Here is a 19,916-nt window from a genome sequence, read left to right on the forward strand (position 1 = left end):
ATAATGTATCCGTACAGTTTCCCCTCCCTGTACTTCTTCCAATTCCTTCCCACTTCCCCTCCCATCCAGATGTGCTCCCTTTCTGTCTCTCATTAGAAAACAGACTTCTAAGAGATAATAATAAAATATAATAAAATGTGATATAAAACAAAAACACACCGAATTGGACAAAACCAACAGAAGAAAAGAGCCCAAGAAAAGGCACAAGTGCCAGACCCACTTGTTTCCACACTCAGGAATCCCATAAAAACAGTGAACTGGAAGCCATAATATATAAACAAAGGAACTGGTGCAGACCCATGCAGGTGCTGTGAACACTGCTGTGGTCTCTGTGAACTCATAGGAGCTCTAATCATGCTCATTTGGGGGGCCTTGTTTTCTTGAGTGTCCTCCATCCCCTATGACACTTAATGTTCTTTCTTCCTGCCCTTCTGCAGGGTTCCCTGTACCCTGATGAGAGCATTTGACAGATGCATCCCATTTAGGGCTGAGTGTTCCAAGGTTGAAGGCAGGATACCATTGTAGATAAGAGTGTTTGTAACTGGGTTTGTGTTTTGGTAGTGCAGAGTACTTTTCTGTACCAAGATATAGCATGAATGGGTGAAGGCTCTATGTAGGCACTATCTTGACTTCTCCATGTTCAAGGAGTTATATAGGTGTTGTCTTCAGCAATGGGGCCATGTGGGTAGTTTATGGTAATCAACCTGTAGTCTTAATAACAGCCTGGGTTGTTTGGAGATTCCCATGGTACCACTTTGGTCAACAATTCATAGATGTAATAGAACTCCAGATCTTGAAGCTTCATTTGGTAACAAAAGATGACTAGTTGGAGTGCTCCAATTTTTTGGTGATTTCCTTTAGATGACCTTCTTTTTGTATATATTTTAGGAGGCTTCCACTGTATTGTTTTCATACTGCTCCTCAGATGGCCCTTAATTTTAGCTGTCTCTCCCAATAGTTTCTCCTTTGCCTCTACCCCCACTTGATCCTCCTGTTCCATCTCCTTCCCATCCATCCATAACTGTCCTTTCTGTTTTCCTTTCCTAATCAGATCATTCTGTTCAACACCCCTCTCCCCCGTCATTCACCATATACCTAACCTCTGTGGTGCTACAGGTTATTATTGATTTAATAGCTAATGTCCACATATAAGTGAATACATACCATATTTATTTTTCTAGGTCTGGAATACCTCCCTCAGAATAATAATTTTTCTAGTTCCAATCATTTACCTAAAAATATCATGATTTCATTGTTTTCAAAGGTGACTATTCATTTTTGGGATATCTAGGTTATTTCCAATTTCTGGCTGTTATGAATAAAACAGCAGTGACCAAACATGGTTGAGCAAGTACCTTTGCTAGGATAAAGCATCCTTTTGGTACATGCCCAGGAGTTGTATAGCTGAATCCTGAAGCAGATCAATGTCCATCTTCCTAAGGAACTACCACACTGATTTCCAGAGTGGCTATACAAGTTTGCATTCCCACCAGGAAAGGAGAGAAGTGTTCTCCTTGCTGAACCCACATCCTCGCCAACATTAACATCACTTGTTTTATTGATCTTAATCATTCTGACAGGTGTAAGAAGGAATCTCAGAGGAGTTGTGATTGCATTTCCTTGATAGCTGTGGATGTTAAACTTTTCTTTAAGTGTTCCTCAGCCATTTGAGTGTCCTCTATCAAGAATTCTCTGTTTAAAATAAGAGGCCTTGAGTCAGACCAATAACTCGAGGCAGTGAATGCTTGCAAGTCAAGATGAATAAACTAAAGGGTAAACTGTGTATCTCAACGGCCATGCTATGGTTTCCACAACTAAAGTCTTCCTTTTTTCTTTTGTTTTGGTTTGATTTTTCTTTTAAATTTGGTTATGATTTGGGGGAGGGGTTGCAAGAGCAGAGGGCAGATGGGAAGAGAAGGGGTGATAAGTGAGATCAGAATACACTGATGTGAAATCCACAAAAAAAAACTTGATAAAAGTAAAAAATTATCTGTTTAGACTTGTACCACATTTTTTAATTGGCTTGTTTCCTTGATACCTAGTTTTTTTTTTTGAGTTCTTTGTATATTTTGAATATTAGGCCTCTATCTGATATATAGTTGATAAAAATTATTTTTTCTTTCTGTAGGCTGCTGCTTTATCTGAGTGACAGTGTTCTTTTTTAATTTTTATTTATTTATTTAAAATTTCCACCTCCTCGCATCCTCCCATTTCCCTCCCACTCCCCCTTCCCCTCGCTCTCCAGTCCTAAGAGAAGTCAGGGTGCCCTGCCTTGTGGGAATTCCAAGCCCCCTCCCCTCCATCCAGGTCTAGGAAGATGTGCATCCAAACAGATTAGGCTCCCAAAAAGCCAGTACATGCAGAAGAATCAAAATCCAGTGCCATTATCATTGGCTTCTCAGTCTGTCCTCATTGTCAACCACATTCAGAGAGTCTGTTGTGATCAGACCCAGTCCAGCTGTCCTTGGTCAGCTCCCATTAGATCAATCCCACTGTCTCCGTGGGTGGACGCACCCCTCGCGGTCCTGACTTCCTTGTTCATGTTCTCCCTCCTGCTCTTCATCTGGGCTTTGGGACCTCAGTCCAGTGCTCCAATGTGAGTCTCTGTCTCTTATCTCCATCCCTTGCCAGATGAAGGTTCTATGATGATAATGTAAGATACAGTGTGGCTATGGGATAAAGCCAGTTCAGGCACCCTCTCCTCTGCTGCCCACGGACCTAGTTGGGGACATCCCCTTGGACACCTGGGAACCCGTGTAGAGCCAAGACTCTTGTCAACCCTAAACTGGCTCCCTTAGTTAAGATATCTTCTTCCCTGCTCCCATATCCACCCTTCCTCCACCTCAATTATCCCATTCCCCCAATCCTCCCCTTCTCCCTTCTCTCTCCCCATCTCCCCTTCCCCCAACCCACCCCCACCCCCATGCTCCCAACTTTTGCCCGGCAATCTTGTCTACTTCCAATATCCGGGAGGATAACTCTATGTTTTTCTTTGGGTTCACCTTCTTATTTAGCTTCTCTGGGATCACAAACTATAGGCTCAATGTCCTTTGTTTATGGATAGAATCCACTTATGAATGTGTACATACCATATTCCTCTTTTTGAGTCTGGGTTATCTCACTCAGGATAGTGTTTTCTATTTCCATCCATTTGCATGCAAAATTCAAGATGTCATTGTATTTTACCGCTGAGTAGAACTTTAAAGTGTATATGTACCACACCTTCTTTATCCATTCTATTGAGAGGCACATAGGTTGTTTCCAGGTTCTGGCTATTACAAATAGTGCTCCCAAGAGTGGAATTGCTGGATCCTGAGGTAGGTTGACTCCCAGTTTCCTGAGAAAACAAAACACTGATTTCTGAAGTGGCTGCACAAGTCTGCATTCCCACGAGCAATGAATGAGTGTTCCCCTTACTCCACATCCTCTCCAGCATATGTTATCATTGGTGTTTTTGATTTTAGCCATTCTGACAGGTTTAAGGTGGTATCTCAAAGTGTTCTTTATTGTGCAGAAGCTTCTCAGTTTCATGAGGTTCCATTTATTAATTGTTGATCTTAGTGACTGTGCTATTGGTATTGTGTTCAGAAAGTCTTTTCCTGTGCTAATGATTTCAAGACACTTCCCCACTTTGTCTTTTCTCAGGTTCATTGTTTCTGGTTTTATGATGAGGTCTTTGATCCATTTGAACTTGAGTTTTGTTCAGGGTTATAAGTACAGATCTGTTTGGATTTTCCAACGTATAACTATCCACTTTGACCAGCACCATTTGTTAAAGATACTGTCCAGTGTGTATTGCTGGTTTTGTCAGGTGATCTGTATGTATGTGGATTGAAGTCTGAATCTCAGTTTGATTCCATTGATCAGTGTGTCTGTTGTGCCAACACCATGCTGTTTTTATTACCATGGATCTGTTATATAGCTTGGAATTGGTGATAGTGATACCTCCTGAATCTTTTTATTCAGGATTGTTTTAGCTGTTTTCTGTTTGTTTGTTTGTTTGTTTTTGTATGCATGTGTGTGTGTGTGTTTCCATATGAAGCTGAACTTGTCCTTTCAAGATTTGTGAAGAATTGTGGTTGATGGAGATCGCATTGAATCTGCAGACTGCTTTTGGTAGGATGGCCATTTTTTATTATATTAATCTTTCCATCTCCTGATATCTTCTTTAATTTCTTCAGTATCCTAAAGCTTTTATCATACAAGTTTTTTACTTGCTTGGATAGAGTTAACCTGAGATATATTTATTTGAGGCTATAGTTAAATATGTTGCTTCCCTGATTTCTTTCTCAGTCCCTTTGTCATTTATATATAGGAGTACTACTGATTTTTGTGAATTAATATTGTATCCACCTACCTTGCTGAAAGTGTTTATCAGCTGGAGAAGTACCCTAGTAGAATTTTTAGGGTCATTTATGTATATAGCATTATATCATTTGCAAATAAGTATATTTTGATTTCTTCCTTTCTAGTTTGTTTCTTCTTGACCTTCAGTTTTCTTATTACTCTACCTAAGACTTCAAATACTATATTGAATAGGTATGGAGAGAGTGGACGCCTTGTCTTATTCCTGATTTTAATGGAATTGCTTTGATTTTCTGTTCATGTAATTTGATATTGTCTTTAAGCTATAGATTGCCTTTATTATGGTTAGGTATGTCCCTTGTGTCCCTAATTTCTCCAGGGCTTTTATCATGAAGGGGTGTTGGATTTTGTCAAAGGCCTTTTCTTCATCTAATGAGATGATCATGTGATTTTTGTCATTCAGTTTGTTTATATAATGGGTTACATTTTTTGATTATTTATGTATATTGAAATATTCCTGCATCTCTAGGATGAAGCCTACTTATGGTGGATGATCCTTTGGATGTGTTCTTGGATTAGGTTTGCAAGTATTTTTATTGAGCATTTTGTATCTATGTTTATAAAAGAAATTGGTCTGTAATTCTCTTATTTTTTGGTTGGGTCTGTATGTGATTTGGGTATTAGAGTAACTGTGGTCTTAAAAAGAATTGGGCAGTGTTCCTTCTGTTTCAGTTTTGTAGAATAATTTAAGGAGTATAAGCATCAATTCTTCTATGAAAGTGTTATAGAATTCTGCACTTAAACCATCTGGTCCTGAGCTTGTTTTTGTTGGGAGAATTTTTAATGACTGCTTCTATTATACTTGGGGTTATAGGTCTGTTTAAACTGCTTTAGCTCATCTTAATTTAATTTTGATAAGTAACACGTGTTGAGAAAATCCATTTCATTTAAATTTTCCAATTTGTTGGAGTATAGGATTTTTAAGTATGTCCTTATGATTCTCTGGATTTCCTCAATGTCTGTTATATTCATTTATATTTGTTATGTTGTTATATTAATTTCTAATTATATTAATTTGGATCTTTTCTTGCTGCATTTTAGTTAATTTGAATAAGGGTTTATTGATCTTATTGGTCATTTTCAAAGAACCAACTCTTAGTTTCTTAGATTCTTTGTATGTTTGTTTCTCTTGTTTCTATTTTATTGATTTTGGCCCTCAGTTTGATTATTTCTTGTCATCTACCCCTTTTGAGTTTCATTACTTTTTTGTTTAAGAGCTCTCAGGTGTGCTGTTTAAACTGCTGAGTATGAGATCTCTGCAGTTTTTTTATGTGGGTACACAGTGCTATGAATTTGCCTCTTGGAACAGCCTTCATTGTGTTCCATAAGTTTGGGTGTTCTTTCGTGTTCATTTTCATTCAGTTCTAGACAGTTTTTATGTCTTCACCCAATTTTCTTTCAGTAGAGAATTGTTTAGTTTTCATGAGTTTATAAGCTTTCTGCTGTTGTTAATATCAAGCTTTAGTCCATGGTGGTCAGACAGGATACAGAGTGTTATTTCAGCTTTCTTTTATCTCTTGAAACTTGGTTTGTGTCTAAGTATGTGGTCAGTTTTGGAGAAAATTCCATGAACTGCTGGAGAAGAATGTATATTATTTTGTGTTTGAGTAAAATCTTCTCTAAGTATCTGTTAGGTCCATTTGGTTTATGTTAGTTGGCACCAGCATTTCTCTGTTTAGTTTACTTTTTAATTTTCTAAAGTTTATTCTTCTTTCATATATTATATCCCAACTGCAGTTTTCCCTCCATTTTTCTGAGCTCCCCAAACCTCCCCTCTCCCCAGATCCACTCCTCCTCCATTTCCCTTCAGAAATGAGCAGATCTCAATGGTATCATAACAACCTAACAAGTTACAACAAGACTAAGCACAAATCCTCATATCAAGACTGGATGATGCAACCCAGTAGGAGGATAATGGTCCCAAGAGCAGGCTAAAGAGTCAGAGACACCCCCCCACACACACACACACATACATATTGTTTGAGTCCAAGAACACCAAACTCACAACCATAACATGTATGCAGTGGACTTAGTTAGCTCAGACCAATTCATTCTCTGTAAGCCACTATGTGCCCTACGTAGTTGATTCTGTAAGCCATGTTCTCGTGGTGTCTTCAACCCCTCTGACTCCTACAATCCTTCCTCTCCCTCTTCTGTGGGGTTTTCCAGGTTCCACCTAATGTTTGGCTGTGGGTCTCTGCATCTGCTCCCTTTAGTTGCTGGATGAAACCATGGCTGTACCACCATGAACCTGTTTGATCTTGTGTCTGTTTAGTTTTTGTCTGAATGATCTGTATATTGGCCAGAGTGGAATATTTAAGTCTCCCATTATCATTGTGTGAGGGATTTAAGCTGTAGTATTATTTCTTTTATAAATTTTGATGCCCTTGTGTTTGATTCCTAGATTTTACAAATCTCAATGTCCTCTCATGGATTTTTTCTTTGATGAGTATCATGTTCATTCCTGTCTCTACTAATTAGTTTTGGCTTAAGTCTATTTTCTCAGAAATTAAAATAGCCACACCTGCTTACTTTTTAGGTAAATTTGCCTGGAATATCTTTTCCATTCTTTTACCCATGTTTTTCCTTGATGTTAAGGTGTTTGCTGGATACTACAGAAGATGCAACAGAAGAATGGATTCTGCTTTCAAATCTATTCTGTTAGTCTGTGTCTTTATGGGAGATTGAGACCATTAATGTTTAGAGATACCAGTGAGCAGTATTTGTTGATTCCTGTTATATGGTGGTGGTGGTGAGTGTGTTTCCCCTCTTTTTATTTGCTGATTTACGATTATTTATTATTCCATGTGGGTAATGTCTTTAGGTTGGAGTTTTCCTTCTAGTGCCTCTTGCTTGACTGGATTTGTAGATAGATATTGCTTAAATTTTATTTTATCATGGACTATTTTCTTAGTCTATTGTGAGTAAAAGTTTAAATGGGTGTAGTGTTTTCTTATGGCATCTGTGATCTGTTAGAGTCTGTAGCGTATCTGAGTAGGCCTTTCTGACTTTTAGAGTCTCCATTGAGAAGTCTGGTGTAATTCTGCCTTCATATGGTTTTTGGTCTTTTTCCGTTGGAGCTTTCAATATTCTTTCTTTGTTTTGTACACTTAGCGTTATATTTATTATGTGCCAAGGGGACTTTGTTTTCTAGTCCACCCTATTTGGTGTATTGTGTGCCTCTTGTACCTTGATAAACTTCTTTGTTTAGGTTAGAGAAATTTTCTTTTGTGATTTTGTTGAAAACATTTTCTGTGCCTTTGACCTGGATTTCTTCTCCTTTCTCTATTCCTATTATTCTTAGATTTTGTAGTGTCCCAAATTTCCTGTTATTTTATACCAGGAATTTTTTAGATTTGACATTTTCATTGACTGAGATATCCATTTCTTCTATTGTGTTTTCAGTGCCTGAGATTCTTTCATCTCTTATATTATGTTGACAAGGCTTCCCTCTGAGGTTCCTGTTCCAGTTCCTAAATTTATCTCAGTTTGGGTTTTCTTTATAAATTCAATTTCCACTTTCAGTTCCTGAGGTGTTTTACTTATTTCTTTATACTCTTCGTGTTTTCACAGATTCTGTAAGGGATTTATTCATTTCTCTTTAATATCTTCTATCATATTTATAAATGCCACTTTAAGGTCTCTTTCTTGTGCTGCAGCTATATTTCGATACTTAGGGCCTGCTCGGGTAGGGTTGCTGGGCTCTAATGGAGATATAGTGTCCTGGCTGTTAATTGATTATATTTTTTCTGTCTACATTATGCTCACTTAACCTCCTTCCCCCCAGCCCCTCTGCCCAACTCTCCTTTCCTAAGATTTTCATGCCCCTCTGCATTTAATTGGAGTGCTTGCAACTTGGTTATTTACTTGAGCAAGGACATCTTACTCTTCCCTTCTGCCAGGATCTACTAACTTCCTTTAACTCTTCATGGGGAAGTGGTGCCTAATGAGCCCTTTGGCATTTATGATGGAATGTGGATAGGCCCAGTCTTCTGCAGGTAACCACTACCTCTCCCAGTACATAGGTGCAGTAGCTCTGTCATGTCCAGAATACAACACTTCTCTTCATGCTCCAACTCTTAAATTTTGCTCCTTCTTCCAAGATGTTCCCCAAATGTCAGGGTGGAGGGAATGTGATATAGATGCCCCATAGGGCTAAGCACTTAACAATCATTTGTTCTCAGCACTTTTTGGCAAATTATGAGTCTCTGTATAACTGTCACCACTGTTAACAGGAATTTCTCTGACCAAGGCTGAGAGCAGCTCTAAGCTATGGGAAATAGTATATGTTGCATTGGATTATATACCCTATTTGTTTCATCCATCTTTCTTGTAACTAAGCTTTTGGAAATAAAAGAGTCTGGCCTTATTTTTGATTTACCAGTGGATTGCTACTTGTTTTTGTAGGCATCATTCCATTTTCTCAAACTTGGTGTTCTTGACACATTGCTTCTTTCTTCCATTTCTCTGTGTTATATTTTCTCTCAGATTGTGCACAATTTATTTCTTTCTTCCTTATATCACCCCCTTTGGTCTGCCTGTCATAATGAAAATAAAAAGGAAATGAATAGTGACAATTGGATCCTTGAAGTGATTAGATGATACTTAAAATTCGGTTAGAAAATTATTAATGTATAACCAGCTCATTTTCTTGATATTTTATCTCATGGCCCGTTGTTTATTTTTCTAGATATCAAGAGGTTAATTTGAAAGTTAGACTTTCTCCCCTTACTTTTAGTAGTTAGGTTTTGTTTTGTTTTGTTTTTCATTTTTCCTTTTGCCATTGCTATGGAAGATGGTGATTTTGCTGGTTTTTATAAAGTTAGTATATTTAATGAATATTTTCCTTCTTTTAAAGACTGTGAACCAGAAGAGCTGACTGACTGGTCTATGGATGAAAAATGTTCATTTTGTAACCTACAGAGAGAAGCAGTCAGTGTAAGTGCTAGTGCCATGAAATTATTTTAAAAATAATTACACAATTGCAATAGTTTTTATAACTTAATTTGTTCTGATAATTTGTGACTCAGTGAAAATTTAAATACTTGATTTTGATGAATGGAAAGAATATGTTCCATTCATTTAGTTTAGCTTTTAGAATTCATAATTTTTTTCCTTTTCTTTCTTCCTTTTGGGGGGAGTTCTTTTTGTTTATTTGTTTGTTTTTGTTTTGTTTTTTATTTTTTGTTTGTTTGGTTGTTTGATTGGCTTTGGTTTGGTTTGGCTTTCCTCCTTCACATTTACTTCTTATTACTCCCTGATTCATGAACTTCACCTTAGGTCAGGTTGGTAATTTAGGTATCCAAGGGTGAACTTGGAGACCTAGTTTATGTAAGACCAATCTATAATCTGGTTTCTCAACAGTTGGTAGTAAGGGGATACTATGCTACTATCTATAACCCTTTCACTACTTTTAAAGTCTTTGGCTATCAGAAATATATCCTGTATTGATATGAAATATGTACCTACTATATGGAGGACATAGATGTGTATGACTAACGTCTTTTTGTATGGTGAGAAATCCTGATTTCCTATCTTTTGTGATGAGAAGAGCTAAGAAGAATTTGAGACTCTGTTAAGCTCATCTACTTTGTTAAACCTCTAGCAGGATTACTTCACTGGCATGCATATAGTAAAATTTCAGCAGTGCCTGCCCACCCTTACCCTTGCCTCCCAGTACACACATTTTATCATAGTTTTGGTAAGGAATAAGGCTATTTTGCTTCTGTTCAAAATACGTTTGTGATTTTTTTTTTCCTGAATCCTATTAGACTTTATATTCTTTTTATGTAATTTTATATTTTATAAAAGTCAGAACAACTTAAACATTGAAACGATTTTGACATATTTAGTTGGAACTCAGGTTTAAATGAAAAGTATTTAGTTTTGTTACTTTCTTATAATTTTAGGATTGTCTCCCATCTCTTGATTCTTCACAGTCAACGCCAACAGAGGAGCTATCATCTCAGGGCCAGTCTCACACTGATAAGATTGAATGCCAAGCAGAAAATTACCTAAATGCACTCTTTCGAAAGAAAGGTAATACTGGCATGCTTTGTCATTTCACGTTTGAAATGTTTGAAATTTTCTCATAGAGGACTTTTACTTATATGTCAGTTCCTACTTTATTTTAATTGCTTCTTTCTTTGTTCTTATAGGACCAATAAGATTATCACTTCTCTTGTGCTAGCCATTTGTTTTCAACATCCTATTCCCAAACTTCTCCTTCATAGGAACCTTTCAAAAGATTTTTGAGCTTCTGACTTTCATTATTTTATAGCTGTTCTCGAGTCTTAAAAAATTGTTAGATGATGAAGTTATAGAATGTTATGTTGCAGACCTGTCCTTAATGATGTGTCTCTTCCATCATTTGCCAACTGGCATACTGCTTTAGTGTCAGCTTGAGTATGCATAATTGACATTAAAAAGTCTGCTCCGTATTTGTCTGTCTGATGTATTTCAACCAAATGTGTTTTGTTTCACTTATGCTCATACTTGACACATATCTATAAGGTAAAAACAGTTTTAATATTTAAACTACTTGGGAAAAGTGTAGGGTCTTCCATGTATGTACCTAAACATTCCCATGTTTGTAAGTTGTCTTTCTTCAACCCCATCTGGATGTTTGGAGAAAGGAATGTTTGGGTTTGTGTGGGATTAAATTATCTTTAACTTAATAGAGATCAAGAAAACACAGCTGTCTTCTTACCTCGGTACTGATTCTATTTTACTCCTTGTTAAAGTTAGGTTCTAGCATATATTTTCTGCTAAGTTATAGCTTCATAGTTTAAAAATATTGAACATTAATATTAAAAGTACTGTTCACCTTTGAGTCTTTTATTAGAAGAGTTGTTGACTCTTCTAAGTTCTTTGGATTCAATTTTGAGAATCCTGATTACAAATATCACTAATATAATTAAAAGGTCTAAAATCTACTTTTTAAAAACACTGAAATAACTTAGAAAAATGCCTTTCTGGTATATTACTAAAATAGTGTTGAAGAATTTGTATTATCTTAAAAAGTATATTTCTTCACAATTTTTCATGGGAGCCATTGTCAAACTAAGTGATGCATTTTCTTTAAGATTTATAACACACTAATTTAGAAACTATTCCGCCAGTGTGGTTATCATACCTGGTTGTCAGTCTTGAACCTCTCAGAATTAAAGTTAACACAGAGTGTGGTTTGATTTACACTGGAATTCTTCATTCCTTATTCTTCCTTTGAGGCATTTATAGTGGTAGTAAGTAGAGTTGTCAATATTAATAACTTTCAGTTCATTATAGTATGGAGTTAGCCTATGCTCCATTGCCTTGTTAAGAGTAATCAGTAAAAACTTGGTACTATTTCAGCTGATTCAAGCATCTGGGTCTCCAAGAGGTCTCCTACCAATAGTTGGGTGAGTGTTGCTGGGTATTTAGTGACCTCTCCATTTGGAACTATCTTGTTTTCTTCGTGATTGTTTGAAAGATTACCAAGAATTTAAATGAAAGATTTTTATTAGTATAGTACTTTTGCCTTATTTCAGGTCTCTGATAATTCCTGTATTTTTAGTACATCACCATTTTTCTGGATTTCGCTAGGGTTTTGTTATTATTGTTTGACCATTTTCCTTCAGTAGAACTGTTTTAGAGATGTCCATTCTGGTTTGACCAGAATAAGGACAGAAAAGAATAGTTTCTTATGGTATAAACTCTATTAAATAATTGGTTTGTTGCTTTAAAATAATGTAATAAACTATACTTTGAGATAACAGGTAATAAATGTTTTCAAAGACAGGAAATACATGAATGTTTGAAATAGCAGCTGAGCTACTGATGAAGCTTTTGCTTTCTGAAACATTCCTTAATTTGATCATTTTTAGATATTCTGCATATTCACAGCAATAGTATTGCTACTTTGCTATTTAATTTGAGCAACAGGTTTATACTAATCTTGTCTAAATATAAAGTAAAATTTATATTCTATTCTTATTTATTTGTTGTGTTATTCTAACTTAGAAATTTGAGGGATATGTTAATGATAAATGTAAATAATTATTATGTGGATTAATAATGTCATCAATTAGGATTGAACATTTAAAGCTTGTGTTAGTCACTCTTCTAATTTCAATGACAGAACTACTTAAGAGAGTTATTTTGACTCACTGTTTCAGGAGATTTCAGTCCTTCGTGGTGGGGAAGGCATGGAGCCTTAAACAACTCTAGCTTTCATAGTTTTGTGTAGGAATATGAGGCACAGCTCATATTTGCCTTGCACAGCAGCCAGGCAAAGAAACAAAGCATAATACCAAAGTCTGGGCTGTAAGCCTTAAAGGCCTCCCTTCATCACCCATTTCCATCATCCTGGTCCTGCTTCTAAATTTCCCACAGCTTCCCTCAACAGTATCACCAGCTAGAAGCCACAAGTTGGAAGACTCAAGCCTAGAGAGTCACCTCTGTTGAGACCACAACAGTGTTGCACCCCTTCTGATTCTAAACTGTATTAAAAGAGAAGTTGTTACTGCCATGCTAACAGCAGAGAAAGTGGTGCTCAAAGTCACATAGCACCTCAGGTCAGGGTTTTGAACATAAGGAGAAATGTCTAAACATCTCAAAATCTCAGTATTTCAAGAATAAATGAATGAGATGAAGAATGTTCTGTGTCATGAGCACCTCAATTTAAAAAGAGAAAAAAGTGCATTTGCTATTTTGTAGCATAGTATTAGAATTGTTTTATTTAAATTGAGTATTCTAAAGAACTATGAAAATATTGGTATTTGTCATAAATTTATATTTTCTCCTTAGAGATCTTTTCTTTCTATTTTCCATGATTAGTTCCTTATATAGGATGCCACTGCATCCTATATAATTTTTAGAATGAAGGATCTCTATTATTACTTAAACCAAATTCAGGCTGGGCAATCTCTTGTAATTAGAAGCAAGTGAAAAGCTTGTTGAAGGTTGACAAAGAATGGGAGAGGAATGCCCTAGTACACAGACAAACTCCTAAATGAATTTATCTGAAGTTCAACTATAAAATAGAAAACAATTAAGTTTCATGTTAAAAGAAATTTCATTTTTTTACTGTAATCTTCAACTTTCAAGGAGAGTGCCTGCAATATTTTAGTATCTTAGTAAAGATTTTCTTTCTTTTTTGTGAGTCCAGAAACTCAAAGTCCTCTAGTCTCAGCCTCTCTGGTACTTGTATTACAAGTATATACTACTAGTAAATCTTTTTTTTAAAGTTAAAATGTAATTTATCATTCTCCCTTTTCTTCTTCTACCCTTCCCATGCACCCCCTTGCTATCTCTCATTTTTGACCTCTATTTCTTTGTTGTTAAGTTGTGCACATACATGCGTGTGTACATGCACGCACACCTACACACAGACACACACATTCCTAATATATGAATACAACCTGCTTAGTCTTTATAATGGCACTTGTGCTCCTCCTCGTGTACTTGATTTTAGAACTGACGACTTGGTATTGGATAGCCAGTTTGGGCACTCTTCCCTATAGAAAGACTATTTTCCCACTTCCAGCATTCCTTACTTACTTATAAGGTTTTTATTTTGTTTTGTGTTTTGTCTAGACCTGAGACCGCATAAGATTCCCCCTTCTATATTAACTTGTCTATTGGTAGAGTCCTTGTTCAGGTCATGTTGATGGGACTTTTATGGTGTGGCTTTTCTTACATTTCTACGAGATGAAATTTCACAGCAAACTTTCTGTTCCTCTAGCTCTCACAGTCTTTTCACTCCTCTTCTGTAATGATCCCTGAGCCTTGGGTATAGGAATTGTGTTGTAGATGCATCAATTGGGACTGGACTTCACAACTGCATTTTGGTCAGTTGTACTTTTCTGCAAATGGCTTGCATCTATTGCAAAGAAGTTTCTGCAGTGAAGGGTAAGAAGTACACATAACTGTGGATATAAGGATAACTATTTAGAATGTAATTAGGGATTATGCTGATTTAGGAAAGTAGAAGTTAAAGGTTCTCAGTTTTCCTTCAAGATCCATGTCTTCACTAGGCCCAGCTAGCTGGCTGGATTCCCAATATCGTCCATGACTTCCCTCTTGTCGAATGGGCTTTAAGTCCAGTTAGAGCTCTTGGTCACCACCAAGCTATATGCCACTTTTGTACCCTTAGACATACTATGCCATGCTGCTCATTGTTGTATTAATAGGCATCATAGCTGGGTGGGACGACTAGTGGCTTCCCTCCCTTGGAAGCTTGCATATCACCTTTGATACCATAAATGCTAGTCCTTGGGAGGAGTCTTTCAGGTTAGAGCCAGCTCAGATCCTCTGGGACCTGTGTCCAAAGTACATGTTATCTTCAGCAATAGGGACTTACATTCAAGCTGTTGGAGACAACCATGCACAATAGCAACAGCCGTTGTTTGGTAATTCTCTTGGACAACCCTGACCAACAACTCAAAAAGAGTTTCTCATGCTTGGTCATAAGGGTGTTTATTAGATAGTCTGTGGCTCTTGTGGGGTGCATTGTCAGTCTAGATGTAAAAATTCCATTTAAACTGTGTATCTATACACAGACTTAACATATATCATATATAAACTTATGATTATGATTCCATATGGCTTATTCTGATACCCTTACTGACTTTTTACCCCCTTCCTCCTATATTAATCTTTCTCCCACCTTGCTAATTAAAGCCCCCTCTAAGAAAATTTTTCTTGAGTGAATAATTAATAAGATAAATTATGTTCAGTTATATAAGTTTCTCTAAGCATTTACTGGTGTTAGTGCATCATTTGATTTATTTAAAGAAGTAAATTATTTAGTGCCTATATGTATACAGTTTGCTTTTACTATTTGTAGTTAAAATTACTATGTATAGTATGATATCAACCCGTTTCCTTGTGTTTGCTTTTGTAGTACTAGGATACAAACCCAAGCCCTTCCTATACTAGGCAAACAGTCTACAAATGAGGTATATTCCTAACCCTTAAGTCAGTTATTTTGTTCTGTTGTTTTAAATTTTCTTTTACTTTTTAATTTTTAGATTATATTTAATAATAGTATATGTATATATGCACATATATGCATGTAGTCAGGTTTTTTATGTATATAATCATAATCCTGTAGCTATATATGTCCTTATCAAACATCATGTAAACTAAATTATATTTTGGGTTTTAGGTTCATATTCTCTGATTACCTACAGTATGAAAGTCATTGCTATATGGTTCCAGAATATGAAATATGCTGATTTTTTAAATTAATATTGCCTAAATTGGGCAAAGTATGTACATAGTAAACCAAGGGTCTTGAGCATATGAAGCAAGCACTATTCTGAACTGTATCCCCAGCCGTGAACCTTTAATTTCCAGAACCAAGTGTCTGCTTTTGACTGCTTCAACCCCAGAGTGTTTGACTGTCAATCCTCCCCTCAGAAACACATGTTGTGGCTCCCTGAGTTTTTACTGCATGGTTTCCTTCCTCTTCCTTTATTCCCTGTACACTGTTTGTGTTTTTCTCTCTACCGTTTTCCTCCTGTGCTGCATTCAATAAAGAAATGAAGAGAGAATGAATATGTTAGATTAAAGAAATTCTGTTCAGAAAAAGCTATAATGATTTATTGTATGTTTGTGTGTTTATAAGTGCAGTTGTACTACCGTGTGTATGGATGGTGTGGGAAGACAGCTTGTAGGAGCAGGTCCCCTCCTACCATGTGGACCCTGGTGATCCAATTTAGCTCTTCAGGCTTGGTGGCATTTCTTCACTGAGTCTCCTTATTGGTCCAGCTTTTTCCATTATTCCAAATTCATCTGTGAAATGTTTTCTTCTAAAGCTAAAACTTCAGTCTCCTTTTAATTTCATCCATTTTCGGTACCTAATCTTACCTAATTCTGTAGCTTCAAGCTCTCATTTTAGATTCGAAAAAAAAAAAAAAACTTGTTAGTCCTGACTGCTGTGAGCTTTATTTTTATTTATATGTAGATGTGTATATCTCTGTGTTTATGTGTTCAGGTTACCACACAGGCCAGAAGAGGCCTTTAAATATGCTGGAGCTAGAGTTAACAGGTTTTGTCAAGCAGCCTCTCATGGGTGCTGGGAACTAAGCTCTGGTCCTCTGCAAGAGTAGCAAACACTCTTTAACTGTTGAGTCATCTCTTCAGCATCCTGTCCTGAGTTCTCAAGTTCATATTCCTGTTTACTTCTTTCTAGGTATAGGAGACATAAGGTGTGACACAAGCTTTATTTACTCATTTTCAACTCTTCTACATCCTCTTTGCTACACTGTTAGATCCCTATACAGTGTTTTTCATTCCCAATTTATGCCTTAGTTTATCTCTCTTCTGTTAAACTGTAAACTCTTTGTTGCCATGTTTTATTTAATTCTTTGCCTATATTAACCATATCAAGTTATGCTGTATAATTGAATGAATTTTTCCTCTCCAATTTCTTAGGAAATGGAAGGCTTTAAAAACCTACTAGGTATATTGGGTTCTTTACATAGCTAACTGAAGCCAGGTGGTGGTGGTGCACACCTTTAATCCCACCACTCGGGAGGCAGAGGCAAGCGGATCTCTGTAAGTTTGAGGCTAGCCTGGTCTACAAGAGCTTGTTTCAGGACAGGCACCAAAGCTACAGAGAAACCCTGTCTCCGGGGAAGGGAGGGGAACCATAGCTAACTGATATACCCAGATCTGTTGAAAAGACACCACCTGCTAAGTGCTTTTTATAACTACCTTTGTCATGGATCCATTTGTTTTATCTTGAAAATGAGTTTTTAAAAAATAATTTTTAAAAATTTTGACACTAATTTTAATTTTAGTACAAAGGCATAATTACCATACTTAAAAACCTTTGGCTGTGTCTTGCTACTTAGTACTAGCATCAAAGGCAACTGAAAATCACATACATAGCATTTTATATTCCTCTTTTCTGATACATTTAAAATAATCTGTGAAGAAAGAAATGTTCTACTTTTCTCAGAGACTTGGCCTGTTTTTAATTCCACACAAAAATTAAATTATACTAGATTTTCTAAACCATTACATGTACAAAATGTAATATAAAGTAACTAATTAAAATCTGAATCATGTTATTTTTTTCACTCTTCTACCCAGCTGTAATCCACTTGATAGGGACCACGAAATGGTCAATAAATGAATCAAGTATTCTTTTATTAGTTTTAGGTTCTACGTTCCACATAAACTGCAGTTATTTCAGTAAATAGAAATACATGTAAGATACTTTAGAGAATTTTAAGAATAATTTTGACTGCAAAATGTCAATTGAGAGTATTAATCTTTGTAAACTTTGAACTTTAGAGGGAGAAATTTAATATTTTAGTCTTTTATGTAATAAGTAATGCCTAATATGTTACATGGTATTTTAGCCATTCATAAAGCTGCATTGTGTATGCCTCTTTATATGTATATAGAGAGAAAAATGGAGGGAAAGAAATTATTTCCTGGTGTCCATGAGAGATTGGTTGTAGGACCCCTGCAAATACAAAATTTCCTACCTGCTCATGTCTCATAAAATAAAATGGTACAATATTTACATATAACCTGCATATATCCTTCCCCTTATTTACTTTCTACAACAGGCATTTCTTTATTTCTTAGAATTCATCGTGCAGTATAAATACCTGTTTAACTGGAAACATATCCGTACAGGTTTGGTATAAATGTTTCATGAATGTTTTTGATTCACATCTTAAATTTAAGGATATGGAATCTACAGTATGTAAAAAGGGCTATTATGCCAGTCATTCAGTTTATATGCAGCTTAAGCACACATTTTAGTTTAAAACAATGTCTTTTTTAAATTAATTATTTATTTAAAATTTCCACCTCCTCCCATCCTCCCATTTCCCTCCCACTCTTCCCACTTCCCCTTCCCCTTTCCAGTCCTAAGAGAAGTCAGGGTGCTCTGCCTTGTGGGAAGTCCAAGACCCTCCCCCCATCCTAGGAAGGTGTGCATCCCAACAGAGTAGGCTCCCAAAAAGCCAGTACATGCAGTAGAATCGAAATCCATTGTCATTATCATTGGCTTCTCAGTCCTTCATTGTCAGCCACATTCAGAGAGTCCGGTTTGATCACATGCTCATTCAGACCCAGTCCAACTGGCCTTGGTGAGCTCCCATTAGATCAGTCCCACTGTCTCCGTGGGTGGACACACCCTTCGCAGTCCTGACTTCCTTGCTCATATTCTCCCTCCTTCTGCTCTTCATCTGGGCTTTGGGAGCTCAGTCCATCCCTCGCCAGGTGAAAGTTCTATGGTGATATGCAAGATTTGCATCAGTGTGTCTATGGGATAAGGTCAGTTCAGGCACCCTCTCTTCTGCTGCCCACGGAGCTGTTGGAGAAATCCCCTTGGACACCTCGGAACCCCTCTAGAGCCAAGACTCTAGCCAAAAAAAAAAAAAAAAGTATGCGCAGTAGCCAGGCAGTAGTGGTGCACATCTTTAATCCCAGTACTCAGGTGGCAGAAGGAGGTGGATCTCTGAGGTCAAGGCCAGCCTGGTCTACAAAGCAAGTTCCAGAACAGCCAGGGCTACACAGAGAAACCGTCTCAACAAAAACAAACAAAAAATGTTTGTATACTGTGTTCTCGTCTGTGGCATTTACAGTAGTATGACTCAAAGCTTTAGAGTCTCACATGTAACACTATATTGCAGGACTATTAGGCCAGGTCAGTAAAGTAGAAGTGTGAGTTTTAAAAAAAATGCCAAACTTGGTAGGCCATCAGGCCTCAACCCTACGTAGAGCTGCAGTTAACTGAGGAAAGTTGGGAGTGGGAGAGTTGGTCTTCCCCAGGGAGGAGCACACCAGTTTGTTGTACAGTACCCAGATGGTTGGCCCTGAAAACATACATGTAAGTAACATTATATGGACTCAACAAGTGATATTTCGGTATGTGTTTGTGTGTGTGTGTGTACAAATACTGTATATACATGCAATAACAATTAATGAAAAAAGAGACCATGAATTTGAAGGAGATGGGTATATGGGAATGTTTTGAGGAGGAAAATGGAGGGAGAAATATAAATAGGGTAAAATCTCAAAAATGAAAACAACAACAAAAAACCTTTTTGAGTTGATAGACATGGTTCAGTGTTCACAAGCACTTGCTGTTCTCGCAGGGGACAGGAATTCTGTTCTTAGCACTCATGTCCAGCAGCTCACAACTAACCCCGTGGAACCACAGCTCCAGCAGACAGTCGCACTCTTCTGACATACATGGGCATACAAACTCATACCCTCCAAAAGACACAACATACCGATAACTAAAATGAAAATAAATCCTCTTTTTAAACATATGTTGATATAAAGGTCATTTCCTATTCCTCATTCCCCTTTTTTGTTAGCATGTATTCAGAAATCATGAGTTTTTTAATATGTTTTCCAAAGTATAATTAATTTGGTTTTAAATAAAAACTCATGGTTTCATATTCACTTTTCTTGGCATAAAGTTAATAGATGTTAGAAAATGCTGTGAAAATGGTTTTTCTTCTTTGGGCTTCTTAGTCAGCTACAAATCTTAGGGGTCTTCCTGTGCCTGAGTTTTCTTTCTGTTTTCCTTTTTA

The 19,916-nt window shown here is 36.7% G+C and overlaps 1 protein-coding gene across 12 annotated transcripts in view; it reads left to right on the top strand.

The window, feature by feature from the left end:
- Lcorl (ligand dependent nuclear receptor corepressor like) overlaps nucleotides 1-19,916 on the top strand; it is a 148,482-nt gene that overhangs the window by 62,276 nt on the left and 66,290 nt on the right. For 7 of the 12 annotated variants that reach the window (XM_075943625.1, XM_075943627.1, XM_075943618.1 and 4 more), the window contains 2 exons: nucleotides 9,224-9,303; nucleotides 10,275-10,404. The exons of 3 other annotated variants lie outside the window; for them this stretch is intronic. In XM_075943625.1, the coding sequence (XP_075799740.1) occupies nucleotides 9,224-9,303; nucleotides 10,275-10,404 (210 nt within the window). Of the gene's footprint in view, nucleotides 1-9,223; nucleotides 9,304-10,274; nucleotides 10,405-11,718; nucleotides 11,766-19,916 lie in introns of all 12 variants that reach the window. 2 more of the 12 variants (XR_012907284.1, XM_075943622.1) reach the window with 2 other exon arrangements.

Source organism: Microtus pennsylvanicus, chromosome 12 (assembly GCF_037038515.1).
Source record: "Microtus pennsylvanicus isolate mMicPen1 chromosome 12, mMicPen1.hap1, whole genome shotgun sequence".
In the NCBI taxonomy this organism is placed as follows: Eukaryota; Metazoa; Chordata; class Mammalia; order Rodentia; family Cricetidae; genus Microtus; species Microtus pennsylvanicus.